A 22,502-nucleotide genomic window follows, 5' to 3' on the forward strand; every position below is an offset into this window, starting at 1 on the left:
TATATATATATAATTTTTAAATTTTGAAATAAAATAATAAAACATACTGAAAGAATTATTATTATTTTCTAAAGCTTTTGAAATGCAAAGTTTGCATGAAATGTTATCATTTAGAATGTATTGGACCAGATTATCCTTCAAAGCCATCAAAAAAGAATGTCTGGGTAAGAATTTGTTTGCTTGGCTTTAATGTAGAAATATTTAAAGATAAAATATGATCTTAATATGCTAGATAACAGCTTGGATTAGCTGCATTTTTCATTGTTTTTATGCATGTTTTTGTCAATAAAAACAAGAAATATTTTTAGCTTAGAAATAACATATGGCATATTTTTTTATAGTTTAAATTTTTTTATCTTTTAGGTTTGTCCAACTTGCATGAAATGCAAAAGTTGCAGTGGAACCATTCAGAAAGGTTCAGTTTGGAATTTTGATATGCCATATTGTTCTAAATGTTCACTACGTAAAACTAAAGGTATAGTGTTTGGTAATAAAATAAATAATCATAAATATTTTTAAAATTTTCTAATTGATTTTACTTTTATATAGGTAGTTATTGTCCAATTTGTCAGTTGAGTTATGATAATAATGATTATGAAAGTAAGGTAAGTTTAGTTGTTTCAAGAATACAATTACATTTCAAATAAAAGTTATTTTAAATTTCAATATGCAATATATTGAATTGTCACAAGGTTTACTAGTAACATCTCATAAAATATAAATACAATTATAACTTGTATATAAGATACTGGGTGTATCATTGTTTGAATTTTCTATTTAAATATTATTTTCCAATATTCTTCTAAATATCACTTTTGGATAGCTGTTATTATGTACTATGTATGTATCTCTCTTTAATCCGACATTGAGTTTGGTAGACTATCATTACAGCTTAATGATAGTCTATCGAACTCAATATCAGATTAAAGAGACATACATACATATTAAATATTATTGATTAATCTTTGCTGCAATTTAATGTAAGTTAATAATTTTTTTTTATCAAATAACAATTTTACTGAAATAAGTTAAAATAAAAAGAAGTTTATAATATACATTTTATTTTATAAATATGAATATAATTGTATTTGAAAAAGAAATTATGTAATTGTGTATTTGATATCTGAATTCATTGTACTTCATTTAAAATTAGTTAATATTGCATTTATTTTAATTTGAATTTTTATCTATCTATCTACCGTGTTTCCCCGAAAATAAGACATCTGCAGAAAATAAGACCTAGCACAGATTTTGCGGAATTGCGAAATATAAGACCTCTCCTGAAAGTAAGACCTAGCAAAGTTTTTTTTTAGTCGTAACGGTCATCAACAGATGGTTGAAAGTGGCCGTTGGCTTTTTGAAAGTACAGCCACTTATTGGTCAGCAGACAATTACGCCACACGGCATGATTTGCATAAGACTATGGCTTGGGAATCACAGATTTGCATAACGTTACGGCTGGTGATGGCTAATTGGTCGGCCGGGAATCACGCCAAATGACATTTGCATAGTGCTACGGTTCAGTAAGCACTAATTGGTCATCGATTCCGATGTTGACTCTATAACAAGGCGACAGTTTGACACACCGGATATATGTCACTCTCGTCTAAGTTCGACTTGGGAATTTTTTTGTTCAATAATAAATGTGAATGCTTTTTCCTGGAAAAATAAGACATCCCTTGAAAATAAGACCTAGCGTATTTTTCAGAGCAAAAATTAATATAAGACACTGTCTTATTTTCGGAGAAACACGGTATATCAAATCTATTCAGAAAAGAAGGCCAGTTTATACATTTTCTTTCTTTTGTTTCGTTTAAGTAGACTCTTATCATATTGTACTCGTATTCATTCATTTGTATTAAAATCTTTTAATAACATAGGATAAATCACTTATTGATGAAGTATTTGATAGTAATTTTAGTAATGATTCAATTAATTCAAATGTAATGCCATTAAATTTTCATTTGTGTGTCAAATGTGTATAGAATTCAGTTGAAAGAGAATGAAGAAATGTGGTAGGTCTGCCTTTTTATATGAGAACAAATGTGCCAATAATTTATTCTAATATGTAAACTCTTTTATCATTTGTGTTAGCTTTTACATTGACAGCTAGTGGATAGCCATTTTAAATCAGTGTGATACTTGCAGGAACTTAATTGCTTTCTTGTGTGGATGTTTGCTGCAGCAAACAAGTGCACACACATGATGTCATTCAGTGCATTTAACATGACCAGATTGTGTCAAAAGCTTGCAGTTCCCATTCAGCATACATGTATTATGTGGTTTCATATCTAAGTTATGAATTGTTGTGAGTTACATACGTTGTTGCTATATATTATTTTATTTGCACCAAATAATGTTTCTGCCTATTGTTTAATGCAGGGGTCACCAAACTTTTTTTACAGCAGGCCAGATAACTGAGATAATGATGAGTGTGGGCTGCATAATCATTTTGTTCAATACAGTATACTGAATACACAAAAAATAAAGAAAACCAACATATTTATTTACCAATACACAAACATGATCACTGCAGCAAGCTCATAATTGCTTTTATTAGAAACTTTATTGCAGGTACAGTACTTACACAAAAAGTGCTCTGATATCTAAAGTTGCCAAATTTTTTATTTCACTGATTTTCCTAAAAATTATATTACAAGTATACCTGGAGTTACATTGTTCTTGATTATACGTCATTTGTCAAAAAATATATGGAAAAATAAAAATCAAGTTTAAGTCATTTTATTTGACTTTATGTCTGTTCGTCACAAATATTGAAGTTGTAATATCACTAGAAAAGCATTAAAGCACATAAAATCATATTAAAATATGTACAGTAAATGTTAATATAATCATCATAAATCCTAGAGAACGAAACACGAAAACATCTGTTTCTGTGTTGTCTTATTTAGCGGTCTTTTGAGTGCTCAATATTGGTGTTTTCCATGGTAGCTCCAATATCTACCATTTGGTGTCATTGTCAGCGCCACTCGATATTGGTAAACATAATATAAATTAGTTTATTTTCTACTGTTGCAAGATAATTTTAATAACTGTATTTGTTATTTAACCTTACAAAATCATCTTATTTTATAATGTCTTAGAGCAAACCACATTTACAAATAAAGAGTCTGCGATATACTGTAAACATCGCCAAATCATAAACATGTACAGTATATTTACAAGTATGTACTGTTCATACATGAATTCATAAATTTAGATTACTTTTTTCTGTACTATTTTAAAAACAAAAATTTATTTATTTGTAAGCTTAAAATAGATTCTTATTAACCATATATTATTAAAAATGCATTTATAAATAAAATACAGAACTGGGAATGGTTATTTGTGGTTTAGCCTAGAGACAAGTAAATTCGACTTACATCGTTTTTCAACTTAAGTCGCCTCTCCTGGAACCAATTAACGATGTAAGGCAAGGTATACCTGTACTGTCAGATGCAAAAATCAGATTGGACCACTTCTGGCATTTTTACTTACATTGATTTTAATTTTTTCTACATAGTAAGTTCATCTACAATCTATGATATTTCCATATAAATAATTATATTTTAGCTCATTTATGGGCAGTGTGGCGGTGGACTGGATGAACTGACCTTGCAGGCTGGATCTGGCCCGCAGGCCTTAGTTTGGTGATCCCTGGGTTAACGATAGAGATAGACCCACTATTCCTATTATAACTTTCAGCTTGCCCAAAAATTTTGGTCAGGATTTGCCCCTGGTATGCATATGTGTGTGTGTGTATATATATATGTATGTATACAGGGTGGGCCAATGAAACGAAACGGCAGAGTTATCGTATTCGTCCAGGCAAATTGCTCAGACAGGTCAATTTTATTCTCAAGGGGAAATATTTTTTTCCTTGCATATGCGGTCCAGTTTAAAAAGTTTTTTTTATGTTTGTTAATAGTTTGTGTTACTTTTTTCCCGAAATAAGTGTTTGTTTAGTGAATAAAAAAATGAATGAGTTTTTAAAATTTTTTGTCTGTTGTATTCAGAATCGCAAAAAGTTTATTGCAGAAGATGTCCCCCTTGAGAATAAAATCGACCTGTTTGAGCGATTTGCTTGGACGAACACGATAACTCTGCCGTTTCGTTTTCGATGGCCTACCCTGTATATAATATACACAGTGAGCATATCTATCTCAAACATGTTTATCTTGAAATTAATTTTTTTCCTTGTATTTTCAGCTTAAATTCTATATATTTTTTTTCATGTTTATTTCAAATAACTTCCTCCCAAAACTTCTTTATCTCAAATTATGGACTGACGTGTCAATTAAAATTTCAAAGTTTGGTGATTACATTTTGATAGCCTAAATTGTAGTTGAGAAGCATCTCTTGTGATACAACATGTAATTGTAATGAACTCTGCTTTTCTCTGATTGATTACAAGTTTGGTTTGATCTATTTGTTTACAGGAATGTGACATATGGGCAATCTTCCAAAAGGGAATGTCTCCCAGGAGGACTTTCTACAGGAAACTGTCTCCTATTTTCCTATTTAGATGTTATAAACATGAAGAAAACCTGAAAAACTACATAAAGAAAAATTAGAAAGTGGGAAATAGATTAAGTAGATAGTCATGGAGTTATAACATTTATTGTTTTTAGCTCTATATCTCATAAAGAGATCTTCCTGAGTACTGTCATATCATTGTTTACAAAAAAAAACCCATAAATTTTATGAATATAGTTATAATAAATGTGTGGAATAGAATGCTTTAGAAACAGATTACGGAATATTTACACATTCTTCCCAAAATCATAAAAAAATAAAACTGTATATAAGCAACAACAAAAGCAACAAGCTTAAAGCAAAACTCCACACACTATAACAATATCTCTTAAAGTAATAACAGAACTGAAAAGAACAATCAAAAGATGCCAAGGAGAAAATTTATTTTGTTTTTTTTTAACAAAATCATTTTTGTATCATAATGAGCAGATTCATCTAATAGGACTGGTCAAGTACATTACTTATGATAGTTTTTGGTAAAATCCTCAGAGTTCTATATTTTTTACATGTGAAAATTACATTATCAACACTATTAAGTAAGTTTGTGCATTCTTTGTAGTAGTAAGGAATAATAATAGCAAACTTGTGTAAATATGCATTAAATTTTTATAAATACTAATATGCAAGAAGAAAGATAATTAAATTATCTTCCAATAATTTGCACACATTTGAACTTTTCAAACAATTTATGTCTTATTTTGATTAACTTTTAGTAAATTTTTGCAAAGAAAATTTTTTACTTGGTAAAATTTAATGTTTTGACTATATTATTTTTAATTATAGATGATGCAATGTGCAAAATGTCATTTATGGGTCCATGCTAAGTGTGATGATATAACAGGTAGGTTGAATAAGTTTATTAAATTAATAGTTAAGTTAGTGATTATAAATAATGGTATGTTATATAGATTTTTTTTTATAAACACTAATAGAAATGGTTAAAAAGTGTTATTTTTATGTGAATTCAATATTCTGTTATCTCTTTGTTCAAATAATATAAAATAAATATAATAATTTTCTCTCTCTCATAATTTAAATTAAACATAATACAAATTTGTTTTTATTTCTTTATAACTTATATAGATGACATGTATGAGGTTTTATCTTGTCTTCCTGAGACTGTCATATATACATGTCCATGTTGTGCTCAAGAGGTGGAATGTATATGGCTGAATGCTGTGTATGATGAGTTAACCAGAGGTTTGAAGTCAATCCTTTCAGCCTTCGTCAATGCAGAGATTGTCAACAATTCTAATCATCAGGCATTTATGATTATTATATTAAATAATTTACTGATGTTTGATTTAATTAATAAACTTTTTAAAATAAAGAATAATGTTCAAAATCTTTAAAAGTACAGTTTACAAATATTATTAATTTATTTATAATATAATAGTTCCATTTTATAACATATGGAGGAGCAAAGAACTGCTTGTATTGATAACTATTTAATCATTGAAATAATTAGTAATTTTACAGTAAATTTTTATAAATGTTGATATTTTTGGTCTGCCATATTTAATAATTGAAATTATTATTTCAGGAAGATCTTGGACCTCAACTTGAATCTTCCAAATATCCAGATATATTCAAGAAGAAACATTGTGAAATTAGATTACCTCCAGGTTTACCAAATAACACAGGTATGACTTAATTTAGTTAGCAAATAATGTATAATAAAGTATTTATTCTTAAAAAGATACTCTGTTCAGACTTTATTTGGTGTGTGTAAATTTATTATTAATATGTTTAAAAATTAATTTACTTCATATAATCCTCACAATATTACTGGTATAGAATTCAATAAATAAATAAGCAATCACCTATAACCAGCATTAATTTTCTTATAAACTTTTACAAACATTCCAAAGCATAGAAACCTGATGATGATTATTGAAGATGGAAGAAAACGTTCATTTATAAGAGAATTAACGCTGGTTATAGGTAATTAATTGCTTATTTATTTATTAATTTACTTCAACTTAACATAATACTTAGTCTCTATTTTTGTATAAAATTATAATTTAGTTAGTGAAAACACTACTCTCCATATTTTGTTATATTAAATTATTTCATTTTAATAACAACCATAAAAATTAGTATGTAATTAAATTTCAAATAGGAATTATAATTTATAATTATACAATTATCAACAGAATGATGATTGATTATTTTTATCACATTTATACATATTTAAAAAGCAGACAAATGAAATTTACAAATAAATGTGTTTGTAATTGCATACTTAAATATATTTTTCATATAACATTCTTTAATTGAAAAGTTTTACTATGATACTTCAAATGTAATTTTGTATATGCCATTTTTTTAATGTAGAGCATTCTACAAACATAAATTATTTTCATTTTATGTTTATATATTAATTATAGTCACAAACAGTATATTAGGATTACAGTTATTTTTAAAAATGTAGTAGTATTAAGTTATTATTTAAAAATGTTTTGCAAAATTTGAAAGATTTTCTCATTTTTCTTGTGAAACACTTGTTGTAGACAACAGTCTGTGTCAAATATAGGAAAAAAAAATACAATAACTTTAATAAAATAACAAATAAATTCAATAGTTCAAGAAATTTAGTTAGATTTTGCTATAAATGGTATATGACAGTTAAAAATTCTATAATAACTGCAATATACTTTATACAAATATTTTAATTTAATACAGGATGGATATAAATAAATAAATTTTAGATTTATTTACTTATATTTTTAATATTTGTGTATCACATCCAATTTCAATAAATTTTAATCTAAATATATAAAATTGCTTGTCCTGACTGACTGACTGAATGAATGACTCACTGATTCATCATCGCCCAGAGCAGACCACTTAACCTAAAGACGTGAAATTTGGTAGACAGTTAGGGTACGTCATGGAAACGCACACTAAGAAGGGATTTTTCGAAATTTCTCTGCGGGGGGAGAGGGAGAGCATTAAGGCTTAACCGGAAGAATGACTTCTACTGTACTATTTTAGATGCAATTTTTTGTTTTCAACTACATTTAGTCTTCATTGAGTATTTAGGTGTATTAAATTGATAACATTTCAGACATTGTTATAAATATTTTTATCTATTTTGATTTTAAAAATGTTCCAACCATTTTAAATTCGAATTTGTTATTGCATATTGGTTTGATTATAGAACAATTGTAAACGTTCCAGAAAATTGATCAAATTGAAAATAGTTCATTTGATTCTCGGCAATTCTCATCATTCTCGGCGTTAGGTGTTATATAACAATTACTATGGTTATTGAAATATTGAATGTAAATGGGGTTTGCTTGCAAAACCTCTGCGGACGAAGTTGCAGGTAACAGCTAGTCTTATAATAAAAAGAAAAAAGAGCAAAAAGAGTAAAATGAAACAATGTATCCTGCATGGTATTAAGTGATAAAAAATTCATTTATTGTTGATTGTCTATAGTCTTTACATAATAAATCATTGAAAAAGCATTCATAAGAATATTGCATCCTAAAATTGATTTCATTGTACTCTACAACATAAGTCATCCAGTACTTCTGCATTTTGGCAGTTATTTGAGGGTTAGTTATGTCACTTTCTTCAGCTGCATCAGTATTGTGTTTTGTAGCTGCTGCTTCCATTACAGTAAAATATATTTCTTCTGCAAGTTCTTCAGTGCAGATACCTTTGTCCTTTGTCAGTTTTTATTTAAGCATTGATATCAGATAATGTCATATCATTGAGACTTAAATCATCATTGCTTTCCTCCATTTCCTCTTCAGCTGTACCTTCATTTGCTGCATTAGTTAATTTTTGTGCTTGAATCAGTTTACAATTGTAGTTGATATAATTTCATCCCAGTTTTGTATAAAAAGATGATGAACATCTAGAAGACTGATCTTTATTGACAGCTTTCTGCATTCATTTTCATGTCTTGTAGAAGTTGACTGTTCATTTTGTGATAATAGTATGCTTCCTAAGTTTGGATTACACCCTGATCACAAGATTGGATGAGTAATAATACGTAATATTGTAAGGAACCAAGTCCGAGCATTATTTTTTTAGTTATTTTTATTTTTGCTTCTATTCTATTTTTGTTTGGGGCTTATGTTTTGTTAGGACAAAGGTTTCCTCACCACTCACCTTAGGAAACTTAAAAATAGAAGAGAAACCAACTCATTGACGAGAGAAAAGTGCCGTAGATAAAACTTGCGCACACTTGCGCTCCTGAGCGGAAAAAAGTAAGTCCGCACCAAGAAAAGGGGGGAAGACCCCACAAGCACAACTTAGGAACTTGCTAAACCTTAAAGAATAAAACATCCCAAAAATTGTTAAAAAGAATAATGTAAAAGGTTAGCAAGTATTGTTGGAAAATAAGCTGCCAGACAAACAAAGTTTTTATTGTTAGCAAATAAGTATGTAAATGAGGGGAGTGATCTCACTCAGAATTGTGACGTCACCTCACAGTATAAAGACCGAACCTCAAGTGAAAATGACCGAGGTGAGCTTCTGTTAGCAACGATTGTGGTGAGCTTCATATCAGCAAACAAGAGAAAGGTGTCTGATAAGATAAAGTAGTTCCAAGGCGATTTTGAAGTTATTCGATTTGTGGATCGAAGATTAGAGAAAGTCTTGAGAGTTGAGGGAAAGGTTCCTAGTATATTGAGATGACAATTAGGACCTTTAATTCATAAGAATTATTGTACATAAGTTAAGTCTTTGAATTTTTTGTCGAATTCCAAAGGGGAATAATTAAGTTTAGAAAATAGATTGATTTGAGTTTTGTCGGGTTTATTCTTAATTGATTTACGTTGAATAAATTGTTATTTGATTTTTACTAAATTTTGTATATAGTTATTACTAGAAATTTTATTAAATATTGGATTGTTTTTTGACTAACTTTGTCATTATTTAATTCGGTGCACGCTTAAAGTCCAGGCCTGGCACATTAATGCGAAACCGTGTAAAGTACCCGTTAGGTAACGGCTATTTCCGGCACACAGTTGTGTCGATAATTGTTGGAAAAGTTGGAAAAATAATATAGTACTTTACAATATAATAAAGAATAAATATCTATGCTAAATAAATACTACACTATATTAATCATTGGCAATATTAATATAAATAGTTATTTTATTTTATAGCTAAAAGTATGAAAAACTAAATTTAATACACACACATGATTTATATTGTACATTTATCTATTGATCAAAATTTGTTGAGGATTTTAGTCTTAAACTTATTCTTAGTATAGAAACTATCATAGAACTGGAGGAAATCTAAAAAATAAAACGTACGCCTTATAAGAAGAGCCTTCGCACACTGTATTAGCATCCTAGTCACTACCATTGAGTTTAATTATAAAACAGCATGGCTATCCAACAACATTGACTCAACACTTAACCTTAGGCAAAATATTCTTCTATCAAATGAAATGCATTTGTTAAATAAAATAATAATGCTGTAATGAGTAAATCAACTACTGTTAAAATAAAACTTTTGATCTGCTCTGCTCATCATCAGAATATGCCAAAAAAATAATTGGATTTTTCAAGATAGGCTTGCTATTTCTTTTGGAATACTTGTAGAATAATTAGCAGTTTTGTGAATTTATATATCTTCTTTTAAGATTAGATATGCACTTTCACTGTTTATAATTATCATGTCATTCCATTGTTCTAAATGATTGCATAGATTATGTGAGACTACAAGGGCACAGGGTTAGTTCCCTAATTGCCACTTACACGTTGAGTCTGCAAAGACTGCTCACATTGTCACTGGATGGATTTTAATTGAGTGGTGAGGGGGTTGGATAAGCCGATAGGTGTTCGTGTGCCGAATAAGTCAGATGATAGGTTAACATAACAAATAAAGGTTTAATGAATAAAACAAACTATAAAATACAAGAGGATATACCAAGCTAAACACATTTATATATATAGGTAATATAGGGCTAAATGCAGTTACAATAATTTGTAATTACAACAAGGCTACTCTATAGCAGCTATGCCTATTTCTGCTGAGAGAGAGAGAGTTCTCAGACTGGTCATAATTACCTCTGTGTAGATGGAGAGCTATATGCGACGACCAGTTATGGTTATGGAAATAGTGAAAGTCCTTGATGTCTTCTACCGTCATCTTCTCGGACTGGATTGGGACAGGTGACCAAAATGGACACTAGTTCAAGAATAACTTCCTGTGTTGATTGACTTGAGCTTTCAGTGGCTGTTGCTTTTATAGCATTATGGTGGAAAAGGGGTCACATGCTCGTCCTTTGTTGACGATGACCCTTCTGCAGGTGTGTAATGACTTGTATTATTTGACGACTGTGTCAACTTTCCCACTTGATTGTTGAAACTAATGGTGACATCTGATCCGATACTCTGCAAGGAGAGTTTTTTCTATTGGGAATGTTTATAGTTTGGAAAAAAAAAAAAAAAACATTTTAACATTGATTTTAAAAATTCCTTTAAAATCTGCAGTCTCACAATTATCTCTAAAGCTGTATCTTATAATATAATCAAGATGGGTTGATGATGATAATAGTAATAAGCGCAGAGCCCAAACGGTTAGGAGTTGAAAGTTGAAATTTGGTACACAGTTAGGATACGTCATGAGAATGTACACTAAGAAGGGATTTTTTGAAACTCTCCTGTGGGGGAGAGTGAGAGGATTAAGGATTACCATGAAGAACTCTGCTTCTGCTGTACTATTTTAGATGTGGTTTTTGCGTTTTTGTTGGATATCGAACATATTTTTAGACCTATGAAAAAATTCTCTAATTAGCTTCAGAAGAGGGGGGATTTAATTCTTTTTTGCACCCAGTAAAAACAGATGATGATGATAAGCGCAGAGCCCAAACAATTAGGAGTGGAAAGTTGAAATTTGGTACACAGTTATGATATGCCATGAGAATGCCATTCCACACTAAGAAGGAATTTTTGGAAATTCTACCCCCGAAAAAAGAGGAGGAGAGAGTTAGTCAGTATAAAGTGTAAATAATAAAGAAGGAAAATAAATAGTGTCATATATAGTATATATTTTGGCAATTAATAAATATTTTAATCATTTCCACCTTTTGGTAACCCAAAAACAATAAATCCAAAATAAACAAATTTGAATTCAAATGAATGAAATGAATTCAAATATTTGAATTTGTTCGAAATTTGAAATAATGTTTTAAACCAGTTTTTTTTAGTTTTTGGAATTTAATTTAAATTTAATCATTTAATTCAAATAAAGTTATCATCAAATAAGTTAATTCCCAATTATGAAAAATTTTCTGATTTTTTTTATTTTTTATTTTATAGGTTCTTTAATATTTAAAAAGATTTTTTATTTAAATATTTGTTCAGTTAAAATTCAATAATGATTTTAATCATTTTTCGTGTTTTTGACTGCATTTTAGTAGGATATGCCATGAGAATACACGCTAAGAAGGGATATTTGGAAATTCCTCCTGTGGGGGAGAGGGTGAGAGTTAAGTATTACCCTAAACAACTCGGCCTCTACTATACTATTTTAGATGTGGTTTTTTTTTTTTTTTGCATTTTTGCAGAAAATCAAACATATTTTTAAACCATCTAAAAATTCTCTAATTAGTCTCAGAAGAGGGAGATCTAATTCTTGCACCTGGTGAAAATGGGTAAGATGGATATAATTTAATAATTCTAATCTTCGCTATCGTTACTTTTTGCCCAAGTGATGCCAGGCTCATCTGCTAGTATTTTAATAATTAAAAATATTCAAGAATAAACTAATTTTACTTTCCTGGCTGTTATGTATATGTAACAAGGAAAAGTATTGGAATTGTGTCAGATTTGATCCTCCCAGGTTTTTGCAAATCTCCACATTTTGAGACCCCAAGAAGGCAAAAAAAATTGTGTTAGCATCTCTTTCATTTTAATATCTCAGAATGGGGTAAAGATTATAAACAAAATTTGATACAGTAGCTTATGTATAAGGAGAATTGGTATTGTTATGTATCATATCTCAAGTGGGGTTAGCCTTAATTAATGAAGATTTTACTTGTTAGCATTTACAGTTTTTTTATAAAACTCATCTTTACCTCAAAATTAGGCTTTTTGCCATTTTACAATAATTAAAAATCAAAAAGTTTTTAATAATAATCTTAGATGGTTGAGGTATTTTCCATATATATATATACACACCTTTGTTCTTTCAGTCTATTTTACGGAATACATTTTCTAGGGGTTGCCATATAGAGGTTGGGTGATACAGTCGACCTCCTATAACACGGGTTCATATAATGCGGATTCGTATATCGCGGCAAAAAAATTGCGACCGTATTCATATAAAGACGCTAAAAGAGACTCGTAATGTCATCACTGACTCGTGTTGCGACAGGATTGGTCGAGTCTGGACCAATAGTGAATGAACAGCCGAACTACTTACATGCTACGGAGAGTTTAGGTGGGTAAGTTGAGTTTACTATCATCTGTACAGTATATAAATTAGGTACTGTAAGTCTAATACAGTACTGTAATTTTATACATTTCTTCTGAAAAAAACATTTCTTATTTAACGGCTATAAAAATTATTTCTATTAATGATGAATTTGTTGAACTTTGGAGACATCCTCCAAAGTTCATCCATAAGAAAGGCAGCAAAGAGGACATTAATTATAGACCAATAACCTTACTCCCAATTATATACAAAATATTTACAAAGATTATTGTGAGATCATCTGGGGGTACAATCTATCTATTAAGATGTCGGTACCACTTATTCAGTGCAGATTAAATGAAATCTGTTCTCTTAGTTTCGGATCTTTTGATCCGATCTTATGTCAAGATTTTTGACCGGGAGGGCTTTTGTAACTGATCCAAATCGCGAGATTCGGATCTACGTCAGGATTGACACCAGTTTATCTACTTCTCGTTACACGGATAAACACGCGTGTGATTATGCCGTAGATTTGATTCAGAGAGTTAACACGAGACATTTCTTTAACAAAAATAAAGAAATTTTAATAACTAAAAATAAACTAGATTATACAAAAGAAAAAATGGTTAGATATTCAGAGATAAACGAATGTCTACAACAAATAAATCTAATTAGACGCGCTAAGAGAGTAACGGACTCACTTAACTTATACAATGTCGAGAGAGAGAGCTCACAATTCATTCATAAACATACAACCTGTTTAGTTGACTTTATCTTCCTTTCTTCGTCGAATATACTTCGGTTCTAAGTTCTCAACTTCTATTCAAGGGGAGGTCTTGATAGGCACAATGTTAAAATTTATCTTCTATGTTTCTAACTCAATATTACTTCGATAGGATACGACTATGGGCGTTGGTATTCTGGAGCTTGTATGGATTTCGTCTTCCTCATCTGGGATCTATTGACGAACTCCTAAGGGCGGTGGCCTTAGAGAACAAATATGTGGAGTGCTTTTCACTCTCAGATCTCCGGACGAACTCCCCAAATTCTGCCAAATTCTGACTATATCTCTCCATTAGCGACCAATCAGCATGTTTGGGTTCTTTCACGTGAACGGATGGAAAAGGGGAATTGACGAGGGGTCGACAATTCCCATCGTGGCGAGATTTTTAACAGATAAGGGAAAAACAAAGGATGCTTCTGCTTCCGTCGAAGGAAGTGGCTCTGTTATCTGTTTTCCCACAGTAGAAAACTGTTATTTTCTCACCAAAACGAAAGAATATTTTTCTACAAAAATTAAACTTTAATTTTAAATTATCATTTAGACCCAGGGGCTATTCGGATCTCACATTATCAACAACAGATTAAAAAACACATTAGATGCTGCACAATCATGGAAACAGGCTGGCTTTAGAAGTGGTTTCAGTACAATAGATCATATACAAACACAGAGAATTATTAAGCCGTATCAATGAATATCAAATACCACTGGCAATGGCCTTCATTGATTCAACTTTGGAGACATCCTCCAAAGTTCAACGAATTTTTTGCAGAAAAATAACTTATCAGAAAACGTGCCCGTTGTTTGGTGCGCTGCTCCGCGACAAAAACAAGCTTAAGCAATGGCGTCGTCGAACAGTGCACACTCAGTAAGTAATCCTACAATTTTTTGTTTATAGCATAGTTTATATGGATTATTCCCAAAAAATTATATGTGTTTTGGAAATGTTGAGTCAAATTAGTCTAGAATCGATTAATTTTATGGAAGAAAACCTTTCAAACAGCTGTAGTCTGTAAACTGCATAAGTGCCGGGCTGTGATTGGCTCGTGTATTTAAGGATTCCTACAACATGAAATTCTTATAAAGTGGAACGTATCTACCGCATTATAGGGGGGTCAACTATATTGAGTCTCCTTGTTGAATGCCTTTGGTTGTGGGAAATTATAGATTGTCATCATATACTTTCACTTTATCTTTTGTTTCTCTGTATATGTTGGCCAGAGTTTCTACGTATGGTTTGTCAATGCCTTGGTTGTTAAAGCTTCTATTAATGCTCTGGGCTACGTGGAGTTGAAAGCCTTTTCAAAATCAATGAAGGCCATTGCCAGTGGTATTTGATATTCATTGATACAGCTTAATAATTCTCTGTGTTTGTATATGATCTATTGTACTGAAACCACCTCTAAAGCCAGCCTGTTTCCATGATTGTGCAGCATCTACTGTGTTTTTTAATCTGTTGTTGATAATCTTTGTAAATATTTTGTATATAATTGGGAGTAAGGTTATTGGTCTATAATTAATGTCTTCTTTGCTGCTTTTCTTATGTATGAGTATTATATTCACGCTGTTCCAATGATCTGGTATGCGTCTTAAACCTAGGCATTCTGTGTATATATTCACCAAGATTTTCCATGTCTTTCTGCCAGCATATTCCAACATTTCAGCTGTTATTCCGTCATTACTAGCTGCCTTATCATTTTTCATAGTTTTGAGCGCTGATTCTATTTCTTCCATTAGAACTTCTGGGATGTTTTCTCTGTTGTTAAGTGCTTCTTCTCCAAGTTTCTCTGAGGCTTTGTATAATTCACTGTAAAACTTTAGTTACTTGTTGAATTATTTCATTTCTGTTTGTGGTCCTGGTGTTTTTGTTTACAAGCACAATTATTTGTTACTTCTCCATGATTTGTGCTCTTTTTATTCTTTTATAACGTTTTCTATTTTCAATTGCATTCTCAATGAGTTGTTCATTGTATTTCCTAATATATTCTGTTATCTGTTTCCTTATTGTCTTACATAATTCTTTGTATTCTATTCTGTGTATTAGTACTTGCTTTCATTTTCCATCCATATATACATGTTTTGGTAACTTGCATTTTAACAGATCTGTAGTTTTGTTGGACAGTTTCTTATGTTCCTTTTTTTTTGTTGCGGTCCTCCTATCATCTTAGCACAGTCGAGAATGATTTCATTAGCTGAGAGCTATTGACTTGGTCATGTAGTCTTTTGTCTAGTACCCTTTGGTATTGATCTCGGTTTTCCATTAGGTTATGGATGGTTGATTCCTAATATTCTTGGTTTTCTGATTAACTTAAGTCTTTCTATTTTTAAATCTAAAACAATTCTCAATCTGATTAGTCAATGGTCACTGCCTGTTTGGAATTTATTAAGAATGCTGACATCTTTAACTGTGTGGGTCTTGTTGGTAAGAATGTAGTCAATTTCATTCTTAGTTACTGCATTTGATGCTTCCAATGTCCATTTTCTGTTGGGATTCTTCTTGAAGACTGTATTTGATATATACTTGTTCTGGTAACTTGCAAATTGCCCCAGTCTTTCTTCTCTTTCATTCCTTTCACCAAATCCATAGGTCCCCACTACTTGTTCTTGGTTGTTTCTTTTTCCCACTTTAGCATTAAAGGCCCCAATTAGATATTTGAAATGGCTTCTATTATTGTTCAGTGTCTTGACTCCATCATTATAGAATTCCTCTATCTCTTCGTCCATGTGTGAAATTGTTGGAGCGTATACTTGTACAATCTGTATGTTGTATCTTTTTGTAAGCTGTAAAGTTAAGCTGGCTACTTGATCTGAGATACTTGTTATGTCAACTATTCTGTTTTTCCATTTCTTGTTCATTATTCTACGCCTTTTATTCTGCCTGTCAGTGTCCCTCGGTAGTAAAAGGAATATCCTGTTGTTAGATCACCTTTCCACCGAATTTCATTGATTCCAATGATATTCCACTTTGTTTTCTGCCTCTTTTACCAGTTCTATGAGTTTAGCTTGATTTTATAGCATATGGCAGTTGTATGTTGCTATGTAGAGCATTGTAGCTTTGTGTGGGTAGTTATGGTTTAGACTCCGCGGATTCTTAGCACCGTCAGCCCTCTTGACTGGTTCCTGAGGTCTACCCCTCCCAGGGTCATTTGAGCCTATGGAGAATGAGGGCCATGTTTTTTCTTGTATCATGTTATGCAGGGGTTGGTGAGGTGTACCTTACCAAGCTGCCTCAGTGCAGGTTGGCAAGGGGCAAGTGATGACATTCATTGGTTTTGCCATTTACTGATAAACTTTTGACTTTTCAGCTGGTTTTAATTCTATAGCATTTTTAACTAGCATACAACTTCATTAAAAACTTTCTGTTTTTTACAATCTCTCTTATTGATGAGACTATGTCTCATCTCTAAAATCGCATTGCTGTCAATGGCTGGACGCATTAGAGGTATGAAGGAGTACTGTACCTGTCAGGAGTTGCAATTTGGCACAGAGTATTTGATGTCCAAATCATGCGCACATAAAAAAACCAGACTTGTAGGTAGTCAGGGGACCAAGAACCAGGTAAAAATAAAATACAAAATGATTTCTACAAATAGGTGCGAGTGCGAGAATTGCACATGCGTTGCTCGCGCTTTCCAAGACAGTCTCGTTCCAAGAATGGCTTCACTGTTTTACTTGTTTGTACAATATTATATATTAAAAAAAATGATTAAAATACATACTGATCTTTTACTAGTTTGCTAGTTTTATTTGTTGAATAAACATAGACTAGTATATGATAAGTCTGTTGTTAGTTGCTTGAATTAAATGTTTAATTGATTATTATTATTTTTTCCTTACTTTTTAAATGACAACCTTTTTATGTTACAAGATATTTAGATGAATTGAAATGAAAGATAGCTTTGGGTATAAAGACAATATCATACACAAATAATAAAATAAATTAATAATACTGCTGCTATAATAAACTATTTACATTACTCTAAACTGAATTACATAAAGAATAATTAAGATTAAAAATAAAACTGATAAGTTCAAATTTTTTAAGTAAGAGAAATGTGTGTTTATATTTACAATTGAATTGAGGTAATAGGCTACCATTTAATTGTATACATTTTTTACTCTCTTCTATAAGGAAATAAAATATTCCATTATTCACCATCTTAGCATTTATTTATTATCATCAGTTATCAATGATAACCTATTGATAAAGCATTTTTAAAAAATTTGAAATTTAAATCAAATTTGTTTTGTTTAGATTGTAGCATATTACATGAAAATGTAAATGAACAAACATTATTGAAAAAGTCACTTCTGCCTTTTTAGATAAAAGACGGATGAGCGAATTTAACAGCTACAACTTCATACGGATTAATTTTAAGGTAATTTTGACATAGAGAGTTGAAATTTTTGAAATTTTTATATCTCTCCTATACTACCATGTTAGTCAATTAAATTGGATTCTTTAAGCATTCATTTTTGTATTAAATGTGAATTTATGATAAATAGAATTTTAAAATTTTTTTCGAGAGTATTAGTATTTCTTTATAGTTATTTCTTTAAAGAAATAATTTGTATTTTCTTGTATCAGTAACAGATAGGCTAAGTATTTTTTATAGTTTGGCAACTTAATCATGTTAATCAACACATTTCTTTTGTCTGAATCTCTAATCGTTTATAAGTATGTCATTTACATACTATAATTCATATTTTGAGTATTTATTTACTGGTAAGAAAAGTTCATATTAAAAAGTTATGCCTATGATGTTAAGATGACAAAATATATTCAATAATACACAAAATATTGAGAATTTGCATTCTAAAATGAAATAATTTTCAAGTTTTTAAAGATGTTTGCATTCATAATTAAATATTTTTGTCTCTCATTTTTTTGTTTGTTTCTTTATTACAAGTAACATCTATTAGGAATAGAAAGTTTTTCTTAATGTAGTGATGATATCTAATTAGACATTGCTGGAATTCTTTTGTAATATTTATAGATTAATAATTAATTTGTTTTGAAAGTTTTTCTAATGATTGATGGAATCACTGTATTATAAGAATTTTAATAATTATAATTTATTTAATTTAGAAATGTATAGAAGGAAAGATTGAAGGTGTACCCAAATTCACATTCTTACAAAGTCGGTAGGTGCATATGGACATTTAATTTAATTAAGCTCCAAGCCAATCTTACTTCCATATATGTATATATGTACAGGGTTCCTATGCACCTGGAAAGTCAGGAAAAATCAGAAATTTTCATTACTGTTTGGAAAAATCATGGAAAGTCAGGAAATTTGTCAAAAAGTTAGGAAAAGTCAGGGAATTTGCTTCCTTGGCTGTCTTGTTCATTTTTTGCTGACAATATGCTTGACTAAGTGTAGCTGTCTGCAGGCAGCAAGAAGTAATGTGGTGCAATATAACTTATGAAAAAGGCTCCAAAAATTCTCCCAAGTGTACACAAAATTTCCTCAGTACAAAAAAAATAATAAATAGTTTTAATTTAAATGGTATTTCTGATCTTTTTTCAGTTTATTAATGTTTTATAAAGTTTAGGAAATTTATTAAGTGATAAATTTAATAAATATCTCAATAACTTTCCAATACTGGGATATAATAAACATACAATATATTTACAAATACTTGAAATTAACATATTTTATTAATGTTTTATCTGTTTATAACAGACGTCTTCATGTATATAACACAGAACAAAACAGAAACATTAAAACCGAACAAGCTTTTATGAACAATTTACAAGTTTAAAGTAAATATGTAATTTGTTCGGGAAACAATTTTAAATTAAAATTATTTTTGAATAACTTAGAAAATGTGTTTAAATTATTTCCCCAAAAAATTGTGTGTTTAGTTGTTCTTTTATGAACAATTAAACATGTAATTTTTAAACATACTTGTTTGATTTTAATGTGTCTGTTTTGTTCTGCATTATATACCTGAAGATGTCTGTTATAAACAGATGAAAACATTAGTAAAAATACAGTATATTAATTTCAAGCATGCTGGTATAGGTATGTTGTATGTGTTTAATAAATATGTACTTTTGTACATGAATTATACAGGATTTGGTAATGAATAATTCAAAGCCATGTAGATTCATGGTTGTGGATTAATAACAGAATAAACTAATTTAATTTAATAAAAACATTTTATTTTTAATTTTAATAATTCAGCAATTAAAAATATATAACTGTTAATTAGAAAAAATAACTAATGAACAATAAGTTAATGTCAAATTTTTCATCACACTTAAGAAATTTGTGATGAAAACTTTTACAATTATTGATTGCATCATTTTTGTAATTTAAAACATATTTGTTTTTGAATATAACAAATGATTTTTCAAAGGCATGGAAAATGTGAAAAATTACTATTTAGTAGGTAATTGCTTTCTTCAATATCCAGAACATTTCATCAGGTCTTGTGTAAGTGTATAATATATATATACAGTTACACAAGAAAGAACTTACAAAAACAGAAGGCTTCTATAAGCCTTCTGTTTTTGAAGGTTATATTATTATCTGCAAAATCATGACTTATATAATAGAATTATGTATTATATATGTGATATCAAATATAAGAACGATATATAATACCCTATATATCCTTTTCAGATCACTGCAGACTTCAATAGTTATGATAAAAATTATATATTGCAAGAAAAGAATATTTGTTAGGAAAAAGTTCTAAGAAAGCTTAATAGTGTTACTTTATTAATCTTAAAAATAATTATAAGAATGTTTTTCAGTTATGCAAGCAAATAAACTATAGTGTAACTGTTTGCAGATTTGATGTGCAAATGCAAAAGTTAAAAATAATAATAAAAACGAAAATAATATTTTTTTTAGGTTATATATATTTTTCACATCTGATCTCACATATGTATCTAGAAATAATAATTTGATAGCTGATATAAATTGGTAATTATTTATCTAGTTTGAAAGAGTTAAAATTAAAAGTTCAAATATTACACTCTTCTCAAACTGCATTTACTAAAAAATAACTACCCATTATTAACCTTCAACAGTCTATTTTCAATCAAATTAATTGACCTTTGTCAGGATCAAATGAACAATTTTTTGATTTATGACAAATGAAATTATATTTCAAATATTATTCAGTCATTCTTTACCATTAGATACTCTTAATTATCAAAAATTTAAAATTCCAAATTATTAAAATTTTTAATACATAATGACTACTCATCCTCTAGATCAAATTTTCAAAATAATTAACTTCTGGCTTATAAGTAGCTTAGAAGAAATAGATATCTGTTTGTTTACTTGATTTAGCATTAATTTCTAGTTAATTGAGTTAGGTATATTAATTTAGAAAATATAAATAAGTTAATATATATAGATTCAATTATGATCAGTATTTACACATGAAATGATTATTGCTATTAGGATTAGCCCTGTTGCAGGGACTTGGGGAAATTTATTTGTTAATTATTAAACTATGTAACTATTTACATTTATTTTTGAGTTCACATTGTTAACATTTTCAATATTCTCAAAAAGAAATTATAAATATTATGCATTTCTATTTTTGATAAATGTACTAATTGTTTTTCTGTAATCCTGATTTGTTGAAAAATTGATTTTTTTTTTAATATATTATAATTACTATGCATTTGATTTATTTTGTTACACTTATACATCTAATGATCTGAAGAAAATTTAGTTTTGTTGCGCCATAACAATTTTGATTAAAGAATTTAATGTAGACTTCCTCAATGTATAAAGATTCTTTGCTTAAATTCAGTAGTGCCATATTAAACACCTCAATAACTAGATATTTATTATCTAAAAACACACCAGTACATCAGATCTGGCACATTTAAAATATTTGTAGTCTCTAGAAATTTATGAAGACATGAAAAATCAGACTGCCATCAACTTCAGAGAATCAGACAATTTGAAGAATCAGATTGTCTGATCAATCAGAGAGTCAAGGAAAGCATGGTTCAAACTGTAGTAAATTACTTTATATATGCTCTCAAGCAGGGCTGTGGAGTCAGTAAAGAAACACTCAACTCCAACTCCTAATAATTTTAGTAGGCTGACTCCAACTCCGGCAAAATTAAATACCAAGTTGGTTTATGGGGGCAGAGGCACTCATAGGGGGTACCCTACTCGGAACACTGAAAGGAGCCTGGAGCATTTACCCAAATACTTTTATAGTTAGTATTTTTAATTAATATTTAACTTACATTAATATTTATTTATATATAAAACAATTAATTTTTAACAAATATTTAATAACAGGAAAAAGGAGGGATAAAATTCTACATCTACATATATTCAACAGCATTTGCACTTCAATTTCACCCTTCCAGAAGAGTTAGTCCAACTGAAAAGTGTGTGATCTGATAGCTACTTCAGCCCCTTGTTCAGAAAAGAAAATATGTACTCTGATCAATTAGTCTGGCTCATTCAGAAAAATAGAGTACTTATTTAGAGCAGGGATAATAAAGGAATGATTCAAAAATATTCAAATTCAATTGGGTCAAAATAATTTAACTACTAAATACAAATATTACAGAGAATAGTACATATTTAATAAATTAAACTGATGCATTTTGTATTTAAAATAAATTAATTATAACAAAATACAAAAAAGATTTTAAAAAATTAATAAATATATCATATAATAAATTTTCTTTCATTTAAATAAAAAACTAAAGTAAATTTAAAATGTGGGAGTCAGAGTCGACACATTTTTTTCCTATTCCGACTCCAATTCCACAGCCCTGCTCTCAAGTTTATTAATCAAAATA

General features: G+C 29.6%; 1 protein-coding gene across 1 annotated transcript in view; it reads left to right on the forward strand.

Moving 5' to 3' along the window:
- LOC111622929 (histone-lysine N-methyltransferase 2A-like) overlaps positions 1–22,502 on the forward strand; it is a 65,479-nt gene that overhangs the window by 13,756 nt on the left and 29,221 nt on the right. Inside the window, exons 6-11 of the mRNA XM_023365396.1 lie at positions 75–164; positions 364–475; positions 550–605; positions 5,320–5,377; positions 5,620–5,798; positions 6,080–6,179. Coding sequence (XP_023221164.1) covers positions 75–164; positions 364–475; positions 550–605; positions 5,320–5,377; positions 5,620–5,798; positions 6,080–6,179 — 595 coding nt within the window. The remainder of the gene's footprint in view (positions 1–74; positions 165–363; positions 476–549; positions 606–5,319; positions 5,378–5,619; positions 5,799–6,079; positions 6,180–22,502) is intronic.

Source organism: Centruroides sculpturatus, unplaced genomic scaffold, assembly GCF_000671375.1.
Source record: "Centruroides sculpturatus isolate CEXI.00-Female unplaced genomic scaffold, Cexi_2.0 scaffold282, whole genome shotgun sequence".
NCBI lineage: Eukaryota > Metazoa > Arthropoda > Arachnida > Scorpiones > Buthidae > Centruroides > Centruroides sculpturatus.